Genomic DNA, 21636 nt, shown 5'->3' on the forward strand with positions numbered 1-21636 from the left:
TCCAACTCTCACATCCATACATGACCACTGGAAAAACCATAGCCTTGACTAGACGGACCTTTGTTGGCAAAGTAATGTCTCTGCTTTTTAATATGCTGTCTAGGTTGGTCATAACTTTCCTTCCAAGGAGTAAGCATCTTCTAATTTCATGGCGGCAATCACCATCTGCAGTGATTTTGGAGCCCAAAAAAATGAAGTCTGACACTGTTTTCACCGTTTCCCCATCTATTTCCCATGAAGTGATGGACCAGATGCCATGATCTTCGTTTTCTGAATGTTGAGCTTTAAGACAACTTTTTCACTCTCCTCTTTCACTTTTATCAAGAGGCTCTTTAGTTCCTCTTCACTTTCTGCCATAAGGGTGGTGTCATCTTCATATCTGAGGTTGTTGATATTTCTCCCAGCAATCTTGATTCCAGCTTGTGCTTCTTCCAGTCCAGCGTTTCTCATGATGTACTCTGCATAGAAGTTAAATAAGCAGGGTGATAATATACAGCCTTGATGTACTTCTTTTCCTATTTGGAACCAGATTGTTGCTCCATGTCCAGTTCTAACTGTTGCTTCCTGACCTGCATATAGGTTTCTCAAGAGGCAGGTTAGGTGGTCTGATATTCCCATCTCTTTCAGAATTTTCCACAGTTTATTGTGATCCACACAGTCAAAGGCTTTGGCATAGTCAATAAAGCAGAAATATATATTTTTCTGGAACTCTCTTGCTTTTTCCATGATCCAGCAGATGCTGAAATTCAATCTCTGGTTCCTCCGCCTTTTCTAAAACCACCTTGAACATCAGAAAGTTCACGGTTTACATGTTGCTGAAGCCTGGCTTGGAGAATTTTGAACATTTCTTTACTCGTGTGTGAGAGAGTGCAATTGTGCAGTAGTTTGAGCATTGTCTGGCATTGCCTTTCTTTGGGATTGGAATGAAAACTGACCTTTTCCAGTCCTGTGGCCACTGCTGAATTTTCCATATTTGCTGGCATAATTTCAACTTGAATAGTACAAGAAAATCCTGTATACCATCAATTATTTACATTTGATCATATTTGCCTTAGCTTAGTCGGTAAAGTGTCTGCCTGCAATGCAGGAGACCTGGGTTAGATCGCTGGGTCAGGAAGATCCCCTGGAGAAAGAAATGGCAACCCACTCCAGGATTCTTGCCTGGGGAATCCCATGGTCAGAGAAGCTCGGCAGGCTACAGTCCATGGGGTTGCAAGAGTCAGACATTACGTAGCGACTACACCACCACCACATTTGCCTTATCCTCGTGGTAAATTCTTTCCCTTCCTTCCCCACTTCCCTCTCTCTCTTTCCATCTCTCCCCATGTGTGTCTTATCTATCTATCCATCTATACACACATATATACACATAAACTAGAAATACATATTTTTATGAATATTTGAGAAGAAGTTGTTATGTTCCTTTAACCGCAACCTTCAGGATATATTTCCTAAGAAAAAGAACAATAAGAGAGTAAACACTGAATTTGTACAGAGTGTGAGAGTCATAGGTCAATATAGTTATCATAATCAGAAAAATAGATAAATTCATATTCAAATTTCATACATTGTCCCAATATTGTCTTTATAATTATCCCTTCCTCACTGGGCGAGGTTCAAATTCCAAATCATATATGCCAGTTAGTTGCCATGTCTCTTTCGTAGACTTAATGTGGAACAATTCCACAGCCTTTCTTTGCATTCTTGAACTCAATGTTTTTGAGGAATATGAGTCAATTCTGACTTGCCTGATATTTTCTCAAGATCAGATTTAGAGGTTTTGTATTTTGGGCAAGAGTGCAGTGAGGTGATGGAGGTAGAACACCATCGTCTGTCCTGGATTGGCTCTTCGGCATTCTGCTGGGGAGAAGAGCTTGCTGTTTCCCCTCATTCATTCATTTACATGAGTATGGGCTCACAGATGCTGATTTTATTCAATGTGTTAACTAATTAATATTAATTTATATTGTTATACATGCATTTTAATGCTCAAATTGTCCCAAACTTGACCAATGAAAACCCCTTCAGGATAGCTCCCATGCTCTTTTCACAAATCTTCTTGATTCTTTCAATACTTTCTTATCAAACATTTTGCTAGACCTTGATCCAGCTATTTCTGCTTCTCAAAGAAGACCTAGTTTCTTTTAGTGGCAAATGATATTTAAAATCCAAGAGCTGGAGCTATATGTGCCCACTACTGTCATTGATTCTAAGCTTCTCATCAAGACAAATATAATATATATATATGAGAGAACCTCATGTAAATATATGTATTATATTATACTTACATGGGCAATTAATCTATGACAAAGGAGGCAAGAATATCTAATAGAGAAAAGACAGTCTCTCCAATAAGTGGTGCTGTGGACACTGGACAGCTACAGGTAAAAGGGTGAAACCAGAACACTCTCTAGCACCACATGCAAAAATAAATGGATGACAGACCTAAGTGTAAGACCAGATACCAGAAAACTCCTAGAGGAAAACGTCAGAACATTCTTACACAAATTGCAGCAATGTTTTTTAGATCTGTCTCCTAGAGTAAAGAAAATAAGAGCAAAAAATGTTTTTAAAAAGGATCTAAGTAAATTTAAAAGCTTTTGCACAGGAAAGGAAATCATTAACAAAACAAAAAGACAACCTACTAAGTGGGAAAAGATAGTTGCAAATAATGACTGACAAGGAGTTAACATCCAACATATATAAACAGCTCACCAATTCAACATCAAAACAACAAAGAAACTGATTTAAAAATGAGCAGAAGAATGAAGTAGACATTTGTCCAACAATATTCAACATCAGTAATCATTGGGGAAATGCAAATCAAAACCACGATGAGATATCACCTCATACTCGTCAGAATGGCTACCATCAGGAAGAACACAAATAATAAATGTTGGTGAAAATGGAACTCTTGTGCACTGTTGGTGGGAATGTAAATTGGTACAGCCACTGTGGAAAATAAGGGGTTTTTCAAAAACAAAAAACCAACCTAAAAATAGAACTATGTTATGACCCAGCAATTCCATTCCTGAGTATATATCCAAAAACTCCAAAACAGAAATTAAAACAGACATACGTACCCAAAGTTCACAGCAGCTTTATTTACAATTGCCAAGATATGGAAGCAACCTAAGCGCCCGTCAACAGATGAATGGAGAAAGATATGAGATGTAATGGGATACGACTCAGCCCTAAAAGAGGAAACACTGCCAGCTGCGGCAACGAGGATGGACTGGGAGGACATTATGCTAAGTGAGATAAGTCAGAGAGACAAGTCCTGCATGACATCACTTATATGTGGGATCAAAAAACTACAACACACCAGTGAATAAAGCAAAAAAGAAGCAGGCTCACAGAATCGTGACAAGACTAGCGGTCATCAGTTGGGAGAGGGGAACAAGAAAGGGCAACACTGGGGAAGAGGGCTAAGAGGCACAGACTATCACATATAAAGTAAGCTACAAGAATACGCTGTTCAGCATGGAGAATAGAGCCAACATTTTATAATAACTCTACATGGAGTATCATCTTTAAAAACTGCTGCTGCTGCTGCTGCTGCTGCTGCTGCTGCTAAGTCGCTTCAAGTCGTGTCCAACTCTGTGTGACCCCATGGATGGTAGCCCACCAGGCTCCCCCGTCCCTGGGATTCTCCAGGCAAGAACACTGGAGTGGGTTGCCATTTCCTTCTCCAATGCATCAAAGTGAAAAGTGAAAGCGAAATCACTCAGCCGACTCCGACTCTTTGCAACCCCATCGACTGCAGCCCACCAGGCTCCTCTGTCCATGGGATTCTCCAGGCAAGAGTACTGGAGTGGGGTGCCATTGCCTTCTCCCACTTTAAAAAATGTTAATCACTAAATTGTATACCTGAAACTTATATTGTGTAGCAACCATACTTCAATAAAAAATAAGATTTTTAAAAATTAAAGCATAATTCTCAGAAAAATATAGAAACAAAATCATACTAGGCAAATACTTAAGAGGGTTATTCCTGGGTGGAAAAGTATAAGTATGTTTAACTTTACAAGCAAGTGGCAAACCTTTTTCAATGTTACATATTAAGAATAAAGTTATCAAAATGATTTGAGTATTTTAGAGGAAAATAAATTATAAATAAAGGTCATTCATTTCATACAAACACCACAGGCAGGAGAATTCTAAACATGGGCAATCACAATGAAGAGTTAAGGAAACCTGTGGGCCTCAGAGGCACTGCAGGAGAAAAAGAGCTGGGAAAGAAGACGCCACTGACTCTTTGCAAATGCCATTGTAAAGTTTAAAAATCCTTAACAGAAAGCAAAGGATTAGTAGACACTCATCCTGACACCAAGGGGAAGCTGCCTAGCTTGTCCTGCACTTAACTGAGTGCACAGGGCAGGCGGCACGTGAAGCTGGTTCAGAGTCCTCCACAGCAGACTTCAGGAGTTCAGAGGAAGCATCCTACAAAAAGCTACAAAGGATGGAGAAATGTGGATGAAGGCCGAAGAGCAACAACCAGGACAAGAGGACAGAATGACCGCAGGTTACACTCAGGCAAGGTAGGAAGTCCATGTTAAAAGTAGTGAAAGCAAGCATGCTACAAATGAGGGAGGCATTCTTTTGAAAACATATCGCCAGCTCAACATAAGGACAATTCAGTTCAGTTCAGTTCAGTCACTCAGTCATGTCTGACTCTGGTGACCCCATGGACTGCAGTGCGCCAGGCCTCCCTGTCCATCACCAACTCCTGGAGTTCACTCAAACTCATGTCCATCGAGTCGGTGATACCATCCAACCATCTCATCCTCTGTCGTCCCCTCCCTGCCTTCAATCTTTCCCAGCATCAGGGTCTTTTCAAATGAGTCAGCTCTTCCTATCAGGTGGCCAAAGTATTGGAGTTTCAGCTTCAACATCAGTCCTTCCACGGAATATTCAGGACTGATTTCCTTTGGGATGGACTGGTTGGATCTCCTTGCAGCCCAAGGGACTCTCAAGAGTCTTCTCCAACACCACACTTCAAAAGCATCAATTCTTCAGCGCTCAGCTTTCTTTATAGTCCAACTCTCACATCTATACATGACTACTAGAAGAGTCACAGCCTTGACTAGAGGGATCTTTTAAAAACTAACTTTCCTAAAGAATACTTAAGTTTTCAAAGGATTACTTTAACTAATGTAATTTAGGGCAAAAAAGTCTAAGAGATGAAAGGGCTTTTCATGATGATAAACTAATTTAGGAAAATGAGTCCATGAGATAAGACGTCTTCAAATCACTCATGTAGTAAACATTTCTGATATGTCTAAGACTGTTAACAGAAAAAAATTAAGCAATCAAGAGCAGATGAATAAAGAGAAGGTTAAAGAAACAAAAGATGTATCTAAGTGCTTTACCCAGTAGATGTATTCGTGAATGTCAATATGTAAATAAGTCTTTTTAAACAAATATTTCCTCAGCAACGTGTCAAGCACTACTACTGTATAAGTATCCGACAAGGCTCTATCACTCATGGAATTGAAATCCCAGTGGGGAGAAAGCAATATACAAGAAAACAGTGATAATGTCTACAGCAAAAATGTGTGCTCTGTCATGTAAAACTCTGTGTGACCCCATGGACTACAGCCCTGCCAGGCTCCTGTGTCCACAGAATTCTCCAGTCAAGAATACTAGAGCAGATTGCCATACCCTTCTCCAGGGGATCTTTCCAACCCAGAGATGGAACACAAGTCTCCTACATTGCAGGCAGATTCTTCACCATCTGAGCCACCAGGGAAGCCCTACCTGGGAAGCCCAAATGAAACATACTATGATTCCGTTGCCATCTTTAACGTAATAAACTACGATCCAGGAGAAACTGGATTTTATGCACAACTGTTCTTTGACTAGATCATTACTATGTTCTTGCTTCTTACAACAAAGAAATGTGCCCAAAACAATGGACTTTAATTAGCCTCTGACTCTGTGACCGGGCTTCCCAGGCGTCAGCTGTGGTGAAGAATCTGGCTGCCAGTGCAGGAGTCTAAAGAGACGCAGATTCAGTCCCTGGGTCAGGAAGACCCCCTCCTGGAGAAGCGAATGGCACCCACTCCAGTGCTCTTGCCTGGAGAACCCCATGGACAGAGGCGCCTGGCGGGCTGCAGTCCACGAGGTCGCAGAGAGTCGGACACGAATGAGCGACTTAGCACTCCTCTTCCTTCCCTTCTGTTGCCAAGAGAAACTATACTAAGATCAACAGCTTCATATGTGTCTCTGCTGTTAATATTTTCCAGCATCTACGCTCTCTAAAACAGAGTTGTGGTTGCCAAGAATGCTCTTTAAAAACAGGTACCAATTTAGAATCTTGTGAAAGAAGAATGTGTTCGGTTCCCATTTTAAAAACATCATAATGGCTTGATAGTGAGTTTAATCACTATCACCGCGATTAACAGGATCTGTGTTCTTCTGTATATCACGGATATCGTTTTATTATCACTGATCAGGAACAAACTATAACAAACAGATGGTCTACGTGTCTGTCGTTAAGATTACAGGTTTCATCCTTAGCATGAGCCAAGACAAACCGCTGTCTTTAGCCACCGTTTTCCGGGATGTCAATAGCATGCAACATGTTCTCACAGCAGACTGATGCGCTCAGCTACTCAGGGAGACGATCCGCCACTCACTCTCTGCGGAAGCCAGGGTGCTGAGAACTGATCCTCCACACAGGCTTCCGAGGTTTCTGTGGCTATAGTTAGTAACTAGCCGCCAAAGCTGCGAAACGAAATTTAGCTGAAACGAACCATACTGTGCTTTGTAAGAAATTTTGCTTTGAGTTTCACAAAACTCACGTTGGAGTGCCTGAAGCTATTTTGCCTTGTGTCATATGGAAAACACAGCCTCTGCTGGCAGGCTTCCAGCCAGTATTCCTCGGGAAAGCGGGTGATTCTTCCATCAGGGTGAGACATCCTTGTTCAGTTCAGTTCAGTCGCTCAGTCATGTCCAACTCTTTGCGACCCCATGGACTGCAGCACGCCAGGCCTCCCTGTCCGTCACCAACTCCAGGAGTCCACCCAAACCCATGTCCATTGAGATGGTGATGCCATCCAACCATCTCGTCCTCTGTCGTCCCCTTCTCCCCCTGCCCTCAATCTTTCCCAGCCTCAGGGCTAAATCCTTGTTAGGCTGTTTGCTATTTCAAATTCAAAAGGCCACAGTTTCACTTTGCCTGGCTGGAACGTTACATCTCTGCCGTTCCTCTGGCTTCTCAGGCCTACAGTTAAGCTGAGAATCAACGGGGCGGTGACCTGCCTGTCCTCCCGGTCCTCGCTGGCAAGTGTCATATCCAGGTGTCCGAAGGCCCTCTTCGCCAAAGCCTGATTACAGGAACTGCCAGGGAGAGGGCAGGGGGAGAAGGGCACGACAGAGGACGAGGTGGTTGGATGGCATCACCAACACAATGGACATGGGTTTGGGTGGGCTCCTGGAGTTGGTGACGGACAGGGAGGCCTGGCATTTAGGGAGATTTTAGAGGACACGCTTTCTGTCTGCTTCTCCACTGGGTCATAGCACCTGAGTCCCATGACTGTCAGCTGGAGGGAGGGCATAGGGAACAAGAAAACCTCCTCCAGGTATTTCTACAAGCGTCTGACTACTCTTGGGCTGCCCTGATAGCTCAGTTGGTAAAGAACCTGCCTGCAATGCAGGAGACCCCGGTTCGATTCCTGGGTCAGGAAGATCCGCAGGAGAAGGGATAGACCACCCACTCCAGTATTCTTGGGTTTCCCTTGTGACTCAGCTGGTAAAGAATCTGCCTACAATGCGGGAGACCTGGGTTCAATCCCTGGGTTGGGAAGATCCCCTGGAAAAGGGAATGGCTACCCACTCCAGTATTCTGGCCTGGAGAATCCCATGGACTATACAGTCCATGGGGTCGCAAAGAGTAGGACAAGACTGAGCGACTTTCACTACTTCACTGCCTACTCTAGTCATCTGTGTATCACCTTCGCTTACTGAACACTGAACCACATCTTAATAGTATGTCTCTGAAACTTCCTAAAGATTGACATAAAATCAGATAAATAGGTTTATATTATCATGAAATTTAATAATAAAAACTGACAGGTATCCTTCCCTAAGAGACGTAGAAATGAAGAAAAGATACCATATTTATTTATTTTTAGGATACCTTATTAAATGAATGGGCAAGACCAGAAGAGGGAGTGCTCACGCAGACCCCAAACAGGAAGAGACTACCCTGCATCTCCAGCTGGGAGCAGGTGCCTTACCACCTAACTACCCAGGAAAGGACGGAAGGTCTTCTTCCCACCCAGCAACAGCTCAGCCAATGAAAAGCCACTACACTCCCCACTCCTAGTTTCCTCCAATGGACTCCGTGCTTGTCAACAGCCCTTCCAAGCTTCCGCTTGTTCCTCTATAAGACAGCATTCCTCTTCTCTGTCTAGGTTTGTGTATAGCTTCTGCTATAGCATGCTTATCCCAAACTGCAAATCTCTGTTTTTCCTGAAAAAAAAAAAAAACAAAAACAAACAAACAAAAAAACCCACAAAGGACTTTGCTGGTAAAACAACTGCTTTATTTCCAAGGTCAACCTGGAGAAGGCAATGGCACCCCACTCCAGTACTCTTGCCTAGAAAATCCCATGGACGGAGGAGCCTGGTAGGCTGCAGTCCATGGGGTCGCTAAGAGTCGGACACGACTGAGCGACTTCACTTTCTCTTTTCACTTTCATACATTGGAGAAGGAAATGGCAACCCACTCCAGTGTTCTTGCCTAGAGAATCCCAGGGATGGGGGAGCCTGGTGGGCTGCCGTCTACGGAGTTGCACAGAGTCTGACATGACTGAAGTGACTTAGCAGCAGACCAACTTAGGTTCAGGTTCACATAACTGGAAGCTTAACAGCCAGCTAGTCTGCTTATTCATAGAAAAGTACTGATGATCCCAATTTTTATTTCTCCTCCTCTGTTTCTTCCTCTATTTGTTTCTTTGGTTATATTTTTCTTATAGCCAATTAAAAATTATTTTTAAAAAATGATACACTGTGAAAAGAAACGGGAAGTGAATAAATGTGAGTTTTTTGTGAAGGAAAAGACTGGAGTTCACTGGGCAGGCTGCAGAAGGTGGGGGAGGCCTCTGAGACTCGAGAACTGTGGCCGCAGCCAAGTGGCCCCTCTGACCCAAATCATCACATCTTCTCTCCACTGGATTATTTCCATTGGTATGCATTTGTTGCTGTTTATTCCATTTTTAAAAAAAGAAAAACGAAACATTTTAAAAACAAAATAATATCTCAGGGGTGGGGAGTGAGCAAAATGGGTGAAAGTGGTCAAAAGATACAAACTTTCAGGTACAAAATAAGCAAGTCTCGGGGCTATGATGCACAGCAGAGTGACTGTAATTAACAAGACTGTATTGGATATTTTAAAGTTGCTGAGGGGGTAGACCTTCAAGTTCTCATCACCAGGAAGAGGCAGCTCATAACCACGCAGTGACGGGTGGTAACTAGGCCTTCAGCGACGACCACGTCACAGTGTGCACGTGTGTGAATATTCTGCTGTGACCTGAAACTAATCAAGGTCACGTGTCAAGTACACCTGACTCCCTGTCTGGCTACCACACACTTTCTCGTCTCTCTTTTGAGGCAAAACTCCAAAAAACAATTGTATGTATTTGCCGCCTGCAATTTCTCCTCCCCCCTGCCCAACTCTAATCGCTCAGTGGAACAGCTCTAATTGAAGTCGCCCGTGGCCTCCACGCCGTCAGATCCAAATGCCAGCTCTCAGGCTTCACTTCCCTGAAATGCTGGCAGCATTGAACACACCAGTGACTGCTCTCTTCGTCTGGACCCAGCTTCTCCTCCACTCTAGGAGGCACCGGCCCCGGGTTCGCCTCCTGCCCACGGACTCCTCCGTCCAGTCCGCACAGGCCTCTCTCCTGCGGAAGACTTGCAAATGCCCTGCGCCAGGGCTGTGGCTTCGGTCCTCTCTTCTCAAACCACCCTCACTTCTAGGTGAGCTCACGCAGTCGCAGCACTTCACTACCATCCTATATGCTGGGGTTCTTAATCACCCATATTATTACTAAGGCTTCTCAAATTTGTATCTCTAGCTCAGATCATTCCCCTGAACTCCAGACTCAAATAGTCAACTAACTGCTTAACATCTCAGCTTAGAAATCTACTCAAGGTCTAAGACTCAGCACCCGGTGGTGACCCCTGCTCCCTGCTCTGGCAAACACTCCCATCTCAGTGCTGGCAACCTTGACGTTCCATCTGCTCAGGCAAAGACCCAATGCATCATTTCTCTTTTTTGTCTTTTTTTCTATACCAAGCATTCAGTTAACCAGCAGTTCTTGTTCACTCTGCTTTCCAAATATGTATAGAATCCAGTCTACCAAATCTCCGCACCTCCATCATCACCGCCTTCATCTCTCCCAGGATCACTGCTCTGTCCTCCCACCTGTCACCACCCTTGGCACTGGGAGTGCTGCTATATTTATTTACTTAAGATTCCCGCACTTATGTCTGCACCAGTAACACTGGTCAATATGTGTTCTATCTTGTATAATGTTTTAATTTTTGTTTTAGGAATAAACTTCCCTCTTGAGATAAATTATCCTCTTAGCTTTTGAAATACATACTTTATATCATGTAGAAATTTTCTCCTTTTTCATGTTTGGAGGAATCATCCAGTAAAAACTTTTGGGCATCATGCATTGTAAGGGGACTTATACCAACTTTTCAGTTTTTTTCACTGCTTAACAAGACATTTAGTTTTCTTAACTTTCCTTCAATAAACTTTAATAATTTATAATTTCCTTAATATTGGCCATTATGTCTAAATTTTCAAATGCATTAGTATATATTAATATCATTCCTTATTAAATTATTAATAATGTCCTTTTTGCCTATAGTTATCTTCCCTTTTTCATCCCTTAATGTTTGCTATTTTCTTATTTCTTGAATAGATTGCCAAAACCGTCTACTTTATTGATCTGTTTAAGAAAATATCTTTTGCATTATTAATTAAGCCTATATTTTAAATTGTGGGCCATTAATTTCTTCTCATTAATTCCCTCTGCTTTTAAAAATTTTATTTTTGTTATTCCATAACTGAATAAAAGACTATGCATTTTCATCCTCTTTTGACTGCATACCTTAGGTTTGGTAGATTTTATTCCCATTTTACATTTCAGGTTTTTAAAGGTTAATTTAAAAGGTCACCCAGATAAAGACTGGCAAAGAACAAATTCAAATCTGTGTGATTTACACTGTTCCAGAGAAGTTCTTTCAAATATATCATGCATGAAACATAGATGCATTTCACACGAAAGGAAACAAAGTTAACAAGTGACAATGTGTTTATTTCCTTTAAATAAAAACAGTAAAACAACGTCATGCCATTGACACATGAGAAGAGATATGACTGCTAATTAAATTGGGTTAGAATGAAATCTTAACTGGGACAATAATTTGATAAACCACCTTATCAACCTGTTCAGTTCAGTTCAGTCGGTCAGTCATGTCCAACTCTTTGCGACCCCATGAATCGCAGCACGCCAGGCCTCCTTGTTCATCACCATCTCCCAGAGTTCACTCAGACTCACATCCATCAAGTCTGTGATGCCATCCAGCCATCTCATCCTCTGTCGTCCCCTTCTCCTCCAACCCCCAATCCCTCCCAGCATCAGAGTCTTTTCCAATGAGTCAACTCTTCGCATGAGGTGGCCAAAGTACTGTAGCTTCAGCTTTAGCATCATTCCTTCCAAAGAAATCCCAGGGTTGATCTCCTTCAGAATGGACTGGTTGGATCTCCTTGCAGTCCAAGGGACTCTCAAGAGTCTTCTCCAACACCACAGTTCAAAAGCATCAATTCTTCGGCACTCAGCTTTCTTCACAGTCCAACTCTCACATCCATACATGACCACTGGAAAAACCATAGCCTTGACTAGACGGACCTTAGTCAGCAAAGTAATGTCTCTGCTTTTGAATATACTATCTAGGTTGGTCATAACTTTTCTTCCAAGGAGTAAGCATCTTTTAATTTCATGGCTGCAATCACCATCTGCAGTGATTTTGGAGCCCCCAAAAATAAAGTCTGACACTGTTTCCACTGTTTCCCCATCTATTTCCCATGAAGTGATGGGATGGGATGCCATAATCTTCGTTTTCTGAATGTTGAGCTTTCAGCCAATTTTTTCACTCTCCTCTTTAACTTTCATCAAGAGGCTTTTTAGCTCCTCTTCACTTTCTGCCATAAGGGTGGTGTCATCTGCATATCTGAGGTTATTGATATTTCTCCCAGCAATCTTGATTCCAGCTTGTGTTTCTTCCAGTCCAGCGTTTCTCATGATGTACTCTGCATAGAAGTTAAATAAGCAGGGTGATAATATACAGCCTTGATGTACTCCTTTTCCTATCTGGAACCAATCTGCTGTTCCATGTCCAGTTCTAACTATTGCTTCCGTACCTGCATACAGATTTCTCAAGAGGCAGGTTAGGTGGTCTGGTATTCCCATCTCTTTCAGAATTTTCCACAGTTTATTGTGATCCACACAGTCAAAGGCTTTGGCATAGTCAATAAAGCAGAAACAGATGGTTTTCTGGAACTCTCTTGCTTTTTTCGATGATCCAGCGGATGTTGGCAATTTGATCTCTGGTTGCTCTGCCTTTTCTAAAACCAGCTTGAACATCAGGGAGTTCATGGTTCACGTATTGCTGAAGCCTGGCTTGGAGGATTTTGAGCATTACTTCACTAGCGTGTGAGATGAGTGCAATTGTGCGGTAGTTTGAGCATTCTTTGGCATTGCCTTTCTTTGGGATTGGAATGAAAACTGACCTTTTCCAGTCCTGTGGCCACTGCTGAGTTTTCCAAATTTGCTGGCATATTGAGTGTAGCACTTTCACAGCATCATCTTTCAGGATTTGAAACAGCTCAACTGGAATTCTATCGCCTCCACTAGCTTTGTTTGTAGAGATCCTTTCTAAGGCCCACTTGACTTCACTTTCTAAGGTGTCTGGCTCTAGATTAGTGATCACATCATCATGATTATCTGGGTCATGAAGATCTTTTTTGTACAGTTCTTCTGTGTATTCTTGCCACCTCTTCTTAATATCTTCTGCTTCTGTTAGGTCCATACCATTTCTGTCCCTTATCGAGCCCATCTTTGCATGAAATGTTCCCTTGGTATCTCTAATTTTCTTGAAGAGATCTCTAGTCTTTCCCATTCTGTTGTTTTCCTCTATTTCTTTGCATTGATCGCTGAAGAAGGCTTTCTTATCTCTTCTTGCTATTCTTTGGAACTCTGCATTCAGATGCTTATATCTTTCCTTTTCTCCTTTGCTTTTTGCTTCTCTTCTTTTCACAGCTATTTGTAAGGCCTCCCCAGACAGCCATTTTGCTTTTTTGCATTTCTTTTCCATGGGGATGGTCTTGATACCTGTCTCCTGCACAATGTCATGAACCTCAGTCCATAGTTCATCAGGCACTCTATCAGATCTAGGCCCTTAAATCTACCTGTAGTATGTATTATAAAATACTTATGTCTTTTCACCAAGTAATCTCAGATCTTAGCATTCTTCTTCAGGACATAGTTCATAAGACTAAGACTGCTAAATGAAAATTATAATATACTGAAATACACTGATAACATTCTGAGGGGTAAAGACAGTACCCAAGGATTCTCCTCTCTCCATGGAATTTTCCAGGCAAGAACACTGGAGTAGGTTGCCAATTCCTTCTCCAGGGGATCTTGCCGACCCGGGATCGAGCCTGCATCTCCTGCACTGCGGGCAGAATCTTTACCATTGAGCCACCTGGGAAGCCCCAAAGAATTCTAGAGCTGGTTAAATTTGTCATACTCTAGTACTCAGCATCCAAATACTCTTTTTCTCTTGATATTTTCTCTCCCTTTTCTTGTCAGAAATCGTTCTGATTTATAAGCTGGAGCCACTTACATCAAAAACGACAATAGGAAAAAAAAGGACCAATTGTACTGACTAGAAGCTCTGACTGACACACGCCCCTGGAGGCCCCCTGTCCTGACGGCTGTGATGAGGGCTCTTCCCCTCCTCTCTCAGTTTTGGCCCGTGCCACTGCACTCTGTGACGTGGACCTCGCTGCCCCAGGGCCTTTGCACTTGCTGCACCTTCTGCCACAGTGCCCTTCCCCCCGTTCCCAGCATGCCTCCCTCCTGCACCCCCTGTAATGTCTTCCCAGTTACCTGGAAGGCATCGCTGGCGACACACTCAAACCCCCAGCCCACGTCTTCTCCCCTGGCCTTGTCTCTATACTACGGCCACTCCTAGTCCACCATCACTCTCTATTGGATCATTCTGCTTCCTATGTATTTATTTATTCTATGTATTTATCATTTAAAAGTTTTCTCAGCTGTCTCCACCACTGCCTCCCATACTATGAGAACTGGAATGCCATTTTGCACTGTATTCCTAGGACCTAGAGCAATGCCTGGCATGTGAATGCTCACTAAGTATTTGTCGATGGAATAGAAGCAGGGAGGAGGATGGAGGCAGGGAGGGAAGGAGCAAGAGAGGAAGAAAGAGGAGGAGAAAGGACCGAAGTGTTACTGCATGTCAAAAACATCTTGGTGTACCAAAAGATCAATAACCATAAATGTCCTGCAGTTTCTGTGAAAAGCTGATTCTCCCTAAATCCTATTACAGACACGGAGCTGACAAGAACTACCTGGCCTACCCTGTCTTATCGGAGTCAAGCCACAGTTGGTCCACAGTGTCGCGCCAGAGCTGCCACCTTCTACAAATATACTGACAATACAGTAGGCTTTGTCAGATGTCCACCCAACCCTAAGGAGACGTGTGGGAAAAACCTGAGTGAGTTTCCCTTGGGAAGACAGAACACAGTCCCTCTATTTGAGGAGTTCTCATGTGGAGCGGAGAAGGCAATGGCGACCCACTCCCTACTCTTGCCTGGAAAATCCCATGGACGGAGGAGCCTGGTAGGCTGCAGTCCATGGGGTCTCGAAGAGTCGGACACAACTGAGCGACTTCACTTTCACTTTTCACTTTCATGCACTGGAGAAGGCAATGACAACCCACTCCAGTGTTCTTGCCTGGAGAATCCCAGGGACGGGGGAGCCTGGTGAGCCACCATCCATGGGGTCGCACAGAGTCGGACACGACTGAAGCGACTTAGCAGCAGCAGCAGCAGCATGTGGAGCAGCCTGTACACGCCAGCCTTTTTTGAGTTGCTACAAAAATCAAAACAATGCTAGCAGACAGCAGTTCAGGAGAGGCTGTTTGGCTCCCAGTGCAAAGTATCTCACAACAATCAGAACTGCCTGGAGGATAAGAATCTGCCTCCCTGGAGAGCAAGCTCTCAACAATGGATGTGCCCTGTGACCAGTCACCACCTACCTAAAGGTTGCACTTGTTGTTGTTCAGTCGCTAAGTCGTGTCTGACTCTTTGCAACCCCATGGACTGCAGCACTCCAGCCTTTCCTGTCCTTCACTATCTCCTAGAAATGTAACTTGAGAAGTGCTAAATACATGAGCTGATGACCTAGATGAGTGTCAGTTGCCAGAATCTGTAAGTTTTTTCTTGTTGTTGTTCTAAATAAACTCCAGAACTTGGGTAGTTTTGATATTGGTTGGATGGCATCATGGATTTGCTGGACATGAGTTTGAGTAAGCTCTGGGAGTTGGTGATGGACAGGGAGGCCTGGCGTGCTGCGGTCCATGGGGCCACAAAGAGTCGGACACGACTGAGCGACTGAACTGAACTGAGATATATAAAGCACATCAAGATTAAACAGGGAAGAAAAAGAAAATCTGAAGAGACTCATAACAAGTAGGAGATTGAATCAAAAGAAAAATAACCTGACCACGAAAAGCCCTGGACCTGGTGGCTTTACTAGTAAATTCAACCAAACATTTTGTCATTCATTGTTCAGGCACTAAGTCGTGTCCAGCTCCTTGCAACTCCATGGACTGCAGCACGTCAGGCTTCCCTGTAATTCACCATCTCCCAGAGCCTGCTCAAACTCATGTCCATCGAGTTGGTGACACCATCCAACCATCTCATCCTCTGTCGTCCCCTTCTCCTCTTGCCCTCAGTCTTTCCCACCATCAGTGTCTTTTCCAACGAGTCAGTTCTTCCCATCAGGTAGCTAAAGCTTTGGAGTTTTAGCTTTAGCATCAGTCCTTCCAATGAATATTCAGGACTGATTTCCTTTAGGATGGACTGACTAGTTTGATCTCCAAGGTTGCACAAGGTATTTCTAAGTCTCACTTTAACTTCAAACATTGGTATGCCATTTTATAAAGCAAATTCTGAATATCAGAACTGACCGAGATCTGGAGTACATTCAGGAAAAAAACAAAAAAACAACGTAAAGATCCTGGCAACCGATGCTGGTTTAGATCAACAGCTCATGTATTTAGCACTTCTCAGCTGGAGATGCATGCCTCTGAATCTGGCATAAAATAGGAGAATCTTATAAAATAACAGCAAAGAAGAAAAGCACTATGTATAGCCGCTCATCACTTCTCATGGCCTTAAAGACAGCACGCGATGTCGTCTGCGTCTCCTCTCTGCTCACCAGACAGGAGGCACTGTTATAAGACATACACTGCCATCTGCACCCACAATGCCTGGTGGCGATATTTTGTAAAATTAAACTATGCAAAGATGCATTCAATCAAAAGGACTCTTCTTTGTTCACACAGCTATTTTCCCCAAATAGAGCCTGGCAAGAATAACTGAAAGCGTGAACTGCAGCACCAAATTCACTGACGACAGACACTGGTACAAAAGCTTTCAACTGGGGGACACTGGAAGCGATGCAAGGTAGCCCACTAAACGAGTGAGCGGAGTTAGTGCAGTGACATCAGCGGGGCAGCAGGAGGACCACTGTCCACTCTGCTGCCAACAGAACAGGACGGAAGCAAGATGTACAGGCGGGCTGGAATCACCTCCTGGGGCATCTCTTTCCCACTTCCCTTCAGAACAACAATATTTAAAGTCTTTCCAGGCCTCTAAAGGCTAAACTGAGGTTAGGGATTCACTATGAATGAAAGCTATTCTAAAGCAAGAATGTGATGGGTAAGTTGTATTGCAGCTTTTTCCCTACTGTCCTTGATGTACAAACAGGTGGAAGCACCTTGGAGCTCTGAGATAGTGGCTTTGCCAATATCCACACCTCAGTATCTCATGACGGTCCAGGTCCCCTTGTGAGGATCCTCTGTCACCCTCACACATTGCTTTCAGCCATTTCTGCTGCTCTCCATAGCTGTAAAAATTCCAGTCTGATCTCTCTGCCCCTGATATACGCTGAAACACTCAGACTTGGGAACGAACGTTCCAACTGCGAGCCCAGAAGACGAAAAGCTAATAGTGCCATATCCAGGAAAACCTGAGACTTCGAGAATCTTAAGTCTGTTAGGTTGCTATGGGCAGGGGGAACCCTGCTCGGTCTCCAGCAATAGCCCTGGTCATTTTAAAGATTCATTTCTTCAGATAATACAGAATAAAGGAATGTATCTGAATACGTGACTCTGATGAACAGCACTTCAGTTTCTACCGTATGATAGAGTGATCGCTTACACAAAGCTGTATCAGGTATAATTCTGACCGATTATTTTCCACACTGACTCCACCTGTTAAGATCTTTATCTGTCAAGGATACAGAATTAACGTCCACTTCATGTGTAATCACAGAATTATCATTTTGTAACAGCTCTTAAATTTGCTAACTCTCTTAAAGCATTTCTCTTGGGTACGAAAACAGTGTATTTAACATTTGTGAAAGTACTGAAGATGTCACGTCCTTGATCCAGGTGGAGTCACCTTTTGCTCTCCCAGAATGGAGGTGCATGAACTCACAGGCAGGGTCAGCCAGGCAGCACGAAGCCACTTAGCAGGGGACCACGAGGGGGCGGCCGGAGCAACTGTCACAGCCTGCGAACTCTACGGAGGCGCTGCCTCATCTTAGTGTTTCAAGAGAAGCCAGAAATCCCATCTTAACAAGCACTCTCTCAATCTCTGACTGTTGGCAGCAGAAAACTCCTCGAGCACGTGCAGGCCACGCGGGGCACATCTGCTCGCTGTAATCAGTTTGAGCCCTCTGCTTTTACACCTCTCCCCCCACTGGCTTCACTCCACGCTCATGAGTGACACTTCGGAGAGGGCACTCAGTTTTTGTAATTATTTTTCTAACACTTTAGCATGTTAAGGGCACTGAAAAAATATGCAAAGGAACATACTTTCTACATTGTAGTAAAAAAAATTATATCCACATTACTTACCCTGCTGACTTCCTTAGGAGCTGATTCATCTGGGGGACGAAGAAGGGAGGGAGGAAAAAAAAACAAACATAACGTTAGAAGCTCTGGGTAGTTTCTGAAAAACACAGAACATGTCATTCACTCTCTATAAACCAGAAGGCTATTTGCAATCCTTCCTCTTGTGATATCTAAAAATTTGGTTTTAAAACTCTGTAAGGCAAAAAAACATTGTATATTTAGAGTTGGATGTATGTATGTAGCAATTTTGGAGGGAAATGAAATAACACAGCAGCTTGTTAATCATTTTCATGATTACCTTTTTAGAGATTCTCAAATAGTATTGCCTGAAAATATGGCTACACTGTATTTTATCCAATACATACGCCTAAAAATGGGATTGTAGTATTTGCAATATTCTGAATGACACAATCCACACGGATGTCTCAAAAGGCCATTAGAACTCATGCTGTCAGGGCTGACGCCAGCATCTCGCATTTGCTGAAATGAGACCTGTGTTTGCACGGCCTGGTGAAGGCACAGACCACCCCCACCAACGGGCTGCTCTGCACCACGGGCCCGGGAGGCGGCGGGCTTGTCTCTACCAGCAGGGCAGCACTGCTTGCTGGTAAATTAAGGCTGACGGGTTGTCCTGGTCTAGGTGGGGCCCTCTGACGGGCTCTCCCTGCCAGGCTGGCTACATGGCCAGACTATGCCTGTGTAACCAACAGGGTAAGAGAAACGAACCGGCCAAGACACCACTTTAGGTCCACCGGCTGTGAGCACCCCATGCCTGGGAACTAGTTCTGACCTAGAGGAAATGTGTTGATGTGGCCCTTCCAGAGGACGGGGCTGGGGGCTGGAGACCCCTCTCCAGATCCCTCACTGGGAGGCAGCCTTTAATTTAGCGCTGCTGGCTTCTTGTGCCTTGTTTAGCAAGGAAACCCTGTCTTACTACCACCATCAGCACACACTTAGCACACCAAGTTTCTAACATGTTCTATGTTACACCAAAGCACAGCCTCATCCACCTGAACACTGACAAAGGCTTGTCGCACAGGTCCAGACAGGGCACAGATTCTTCTTTCTCCTTCAACGTCCTTATTAACTAAACCACTGAGTCCTGGCATTTCCTTGTTTCTAATCTTTTTCAGATTTACAGCTTACCACCCATTTCCACAAATAATATTAAGTATAGTCCCAAAGCACATATCAACCAGTCGCCTTGAAGCTGATCCCTGAATTCAGTATCTGCCCTGGAAATCATGTATACACACACAAACACACACACACACACACACACACACACACATTCACCCACCCAGTTTATCTTTCAAAAATATTCCATCTATCGCTATCTATCATTCCAGTAGTCAGTTATGGATGTGAGAGTTGGACTATAAAGAAAGCTGAATGCCGAAGAATTGATGCTTTTGAACTGTGGTGTTGGAGAAGACTCTTGAGAGTCCCTTGGACTGCAAGGAGATCCAACCAGTCCATCCTAAAGGAAATCAGTCCTGAATATGCATTGGAAGGACTGAGGTTGAAGCTGAAGCTCCAATACTTTGGACCACCTGATGCAAAGAACTGACTCCTTGGAAAAGACCCTGATGCTGGGAAAAGATTGAAGGTGGGAGGAAAAGGGGACAACAGAGGATGAGATGGTTGGATGGCATCACCGATTCAATGGACATGAGTTTGAGCATGCTCCGGGAGTTGGTGATGGACAGGGAAGCCTGGCATGCTGCAGTCCATGGGGTCGCAAAGAATCAGACATGACTGAGCGACTGAACTGGACTGAAGTGAACTGATCATGCCCTTTGGATGCTTCAGAATTTATAGTAAACTAGACATCAAAGGGCTTCCCAGGCGGTGCTAGTGGTAAAGAGCCCACCTGCTAATGCAGAAGATGCAAGACTGTCAGGTTAGATCCCTGGGTTGGGGAGATTCCCTGGAGGAGAGCACAGCAGCCCATTCTAGTATTCTTGCTTGAAGAATTCCATGAACAGAAGAGCCTGGCAGGCTGCAGTCCATAGGGTCGCAAAGAGTCAGACACAACTGAAGAGACTTAGCATGCATGCATATTGCCTTTACTTGGGGACTTTTTCAAAATTAGCAAGCTTGGAACTAGCAGATAGTAGATGTTCAGTAAACAGTAGCTATTCTTGCATTACTATATTAACACATATTTCTTATATATTTTTGTTATATTTGTTCCATAATGATTTGAATATTGCATCTGATTTCCATAAAATGTAGCCATGTTATAGGGAAAACATGGAGTTTATCTTATATACTGAAGTCACTTAATCAAAAAAATTCACTTATTCCTCAACTCCTAACCTCTTCTTTTCTAAAGCTCTCTGAAGATGAAACTATTTGATTTAATCATCACAACAAACTAAGATGATAAAGTTGCAGAGACCAATACGTTTCTAACTCTGTTAGATTTTTATCGAAGAAGTTCAGTAAACGGGGGGGGGGGGGGGGGGGTAGGGCTGAAAAGCGAAGGGTGATTAACGCATGGGCGATGGCAGGTAGCGGTCATGCGCACAAGCTGATTGAGGCACTAAGGGGAGTGTCCAGGCTGCAACGCTCTGGGGCTGTCCACTGTCCAATCATCACCACGACTCGGAAGTCAGTTCAAGGGAGGAAGAGCTCGAATGTCCAGACGTCTGTATATAAACGTCCCCTTTGCTTTCTCCTTCAGTTTTGCCGAGCGCTCCTCCAACTCAAGCGTGCAAAGGATACTCTGCTGATAAGTATTTATACAAACCAACTCCTCTTTTGGTTTGATGGACAGTCTAAAGTATTTGAAAGAAACCTCTTTTGGTTTGATGGACAGTCTAAAGTATTTGAAAGAAAAATGCTCTCTATATCTTAACATCTGGCTTTTTTACCTTGTGTACAGATTTAAGACTGTCTCTTCTACCTCTTCTTCTGACTCGGAAGCCAAACAGTTTCTGCTAAGTGAATGTCAAGTCCATTACATTTAGGGAATTCAGCAATGCAGCTGAGGGATTAATGAGCCCAGTGAACTGGTTAGGATAAAGGAAACTGGCTTCCTGTATTTGGAAGTTCCATCGAGCTCTCTCGCCCAAGGAAAGGGCCAGCACCCTGAAGACACTGCCTGCCTGGGTGAGTGCTGCGCGGCGGGGCGGCCGGAGGGGGGCGCCCCAGAGGCAGCTCGGCTGGAGGCTCAGCGCGCGCGGGGCTCGGGAGCCGGCGGCCGCTCACGTGCGGTTGCAACCCTGGGCAAGACGTCTGACTGCCTTTGACGGCCTCTAAGTCTGAAGTGAAGCAACATCCTATCCACATAATTGGACACTGAGAAATAATTTTCTTTCCACAAGAACAATTGCAAAGTAACAAAGCCCCTGACTTGGGGACTTCCCCGGTGGCC

At 43.9% G+C, this 21636-nt stretch overlaps 1 protein-coding gene across 4 annotated transcripts in view; it reads right to left on the reverse strand.

Annotated features, from left to right (window-relative positions):
- The window catches only part of PDE10A (phosphodiesterase 10A), a 581099-nt gene that overhangs the window by 92305 nt on the left and 467158 nt on the right, over positions 1 to 21636 (reverse strand). For all 4 annotated transcript variants that reach the window (XM_042253703.2, XM_012183244.5, XM_042253702.2 and 1 more), the window contains one exon: positions 18258 to 18286. In XM_042253703.2, the coding sequence (XP_042109637.1) occupies positions 18258 to 18286 (29 nt within the window). The remainder of the gene's footprint in view (positions 1 to 18257; positions 18287 to 21636) is intronic.

This window comes from Ovis aries, chromosome 8 (assembly GCF_016772045.2).
Source record: "Ovis aries strain OAR_USU_Benz2616 breed Rambouillet chromosome 8, ARS-UI_Ramb_v3.0, whole genome shotgun sequence".
NCBI classification, from domain to species: domain Eukaryota; kingdom Metazoa; phylum Chordata; class Mammalia; order Artiodactyla; family Bovidae; genus Ovis; species Ovis aries.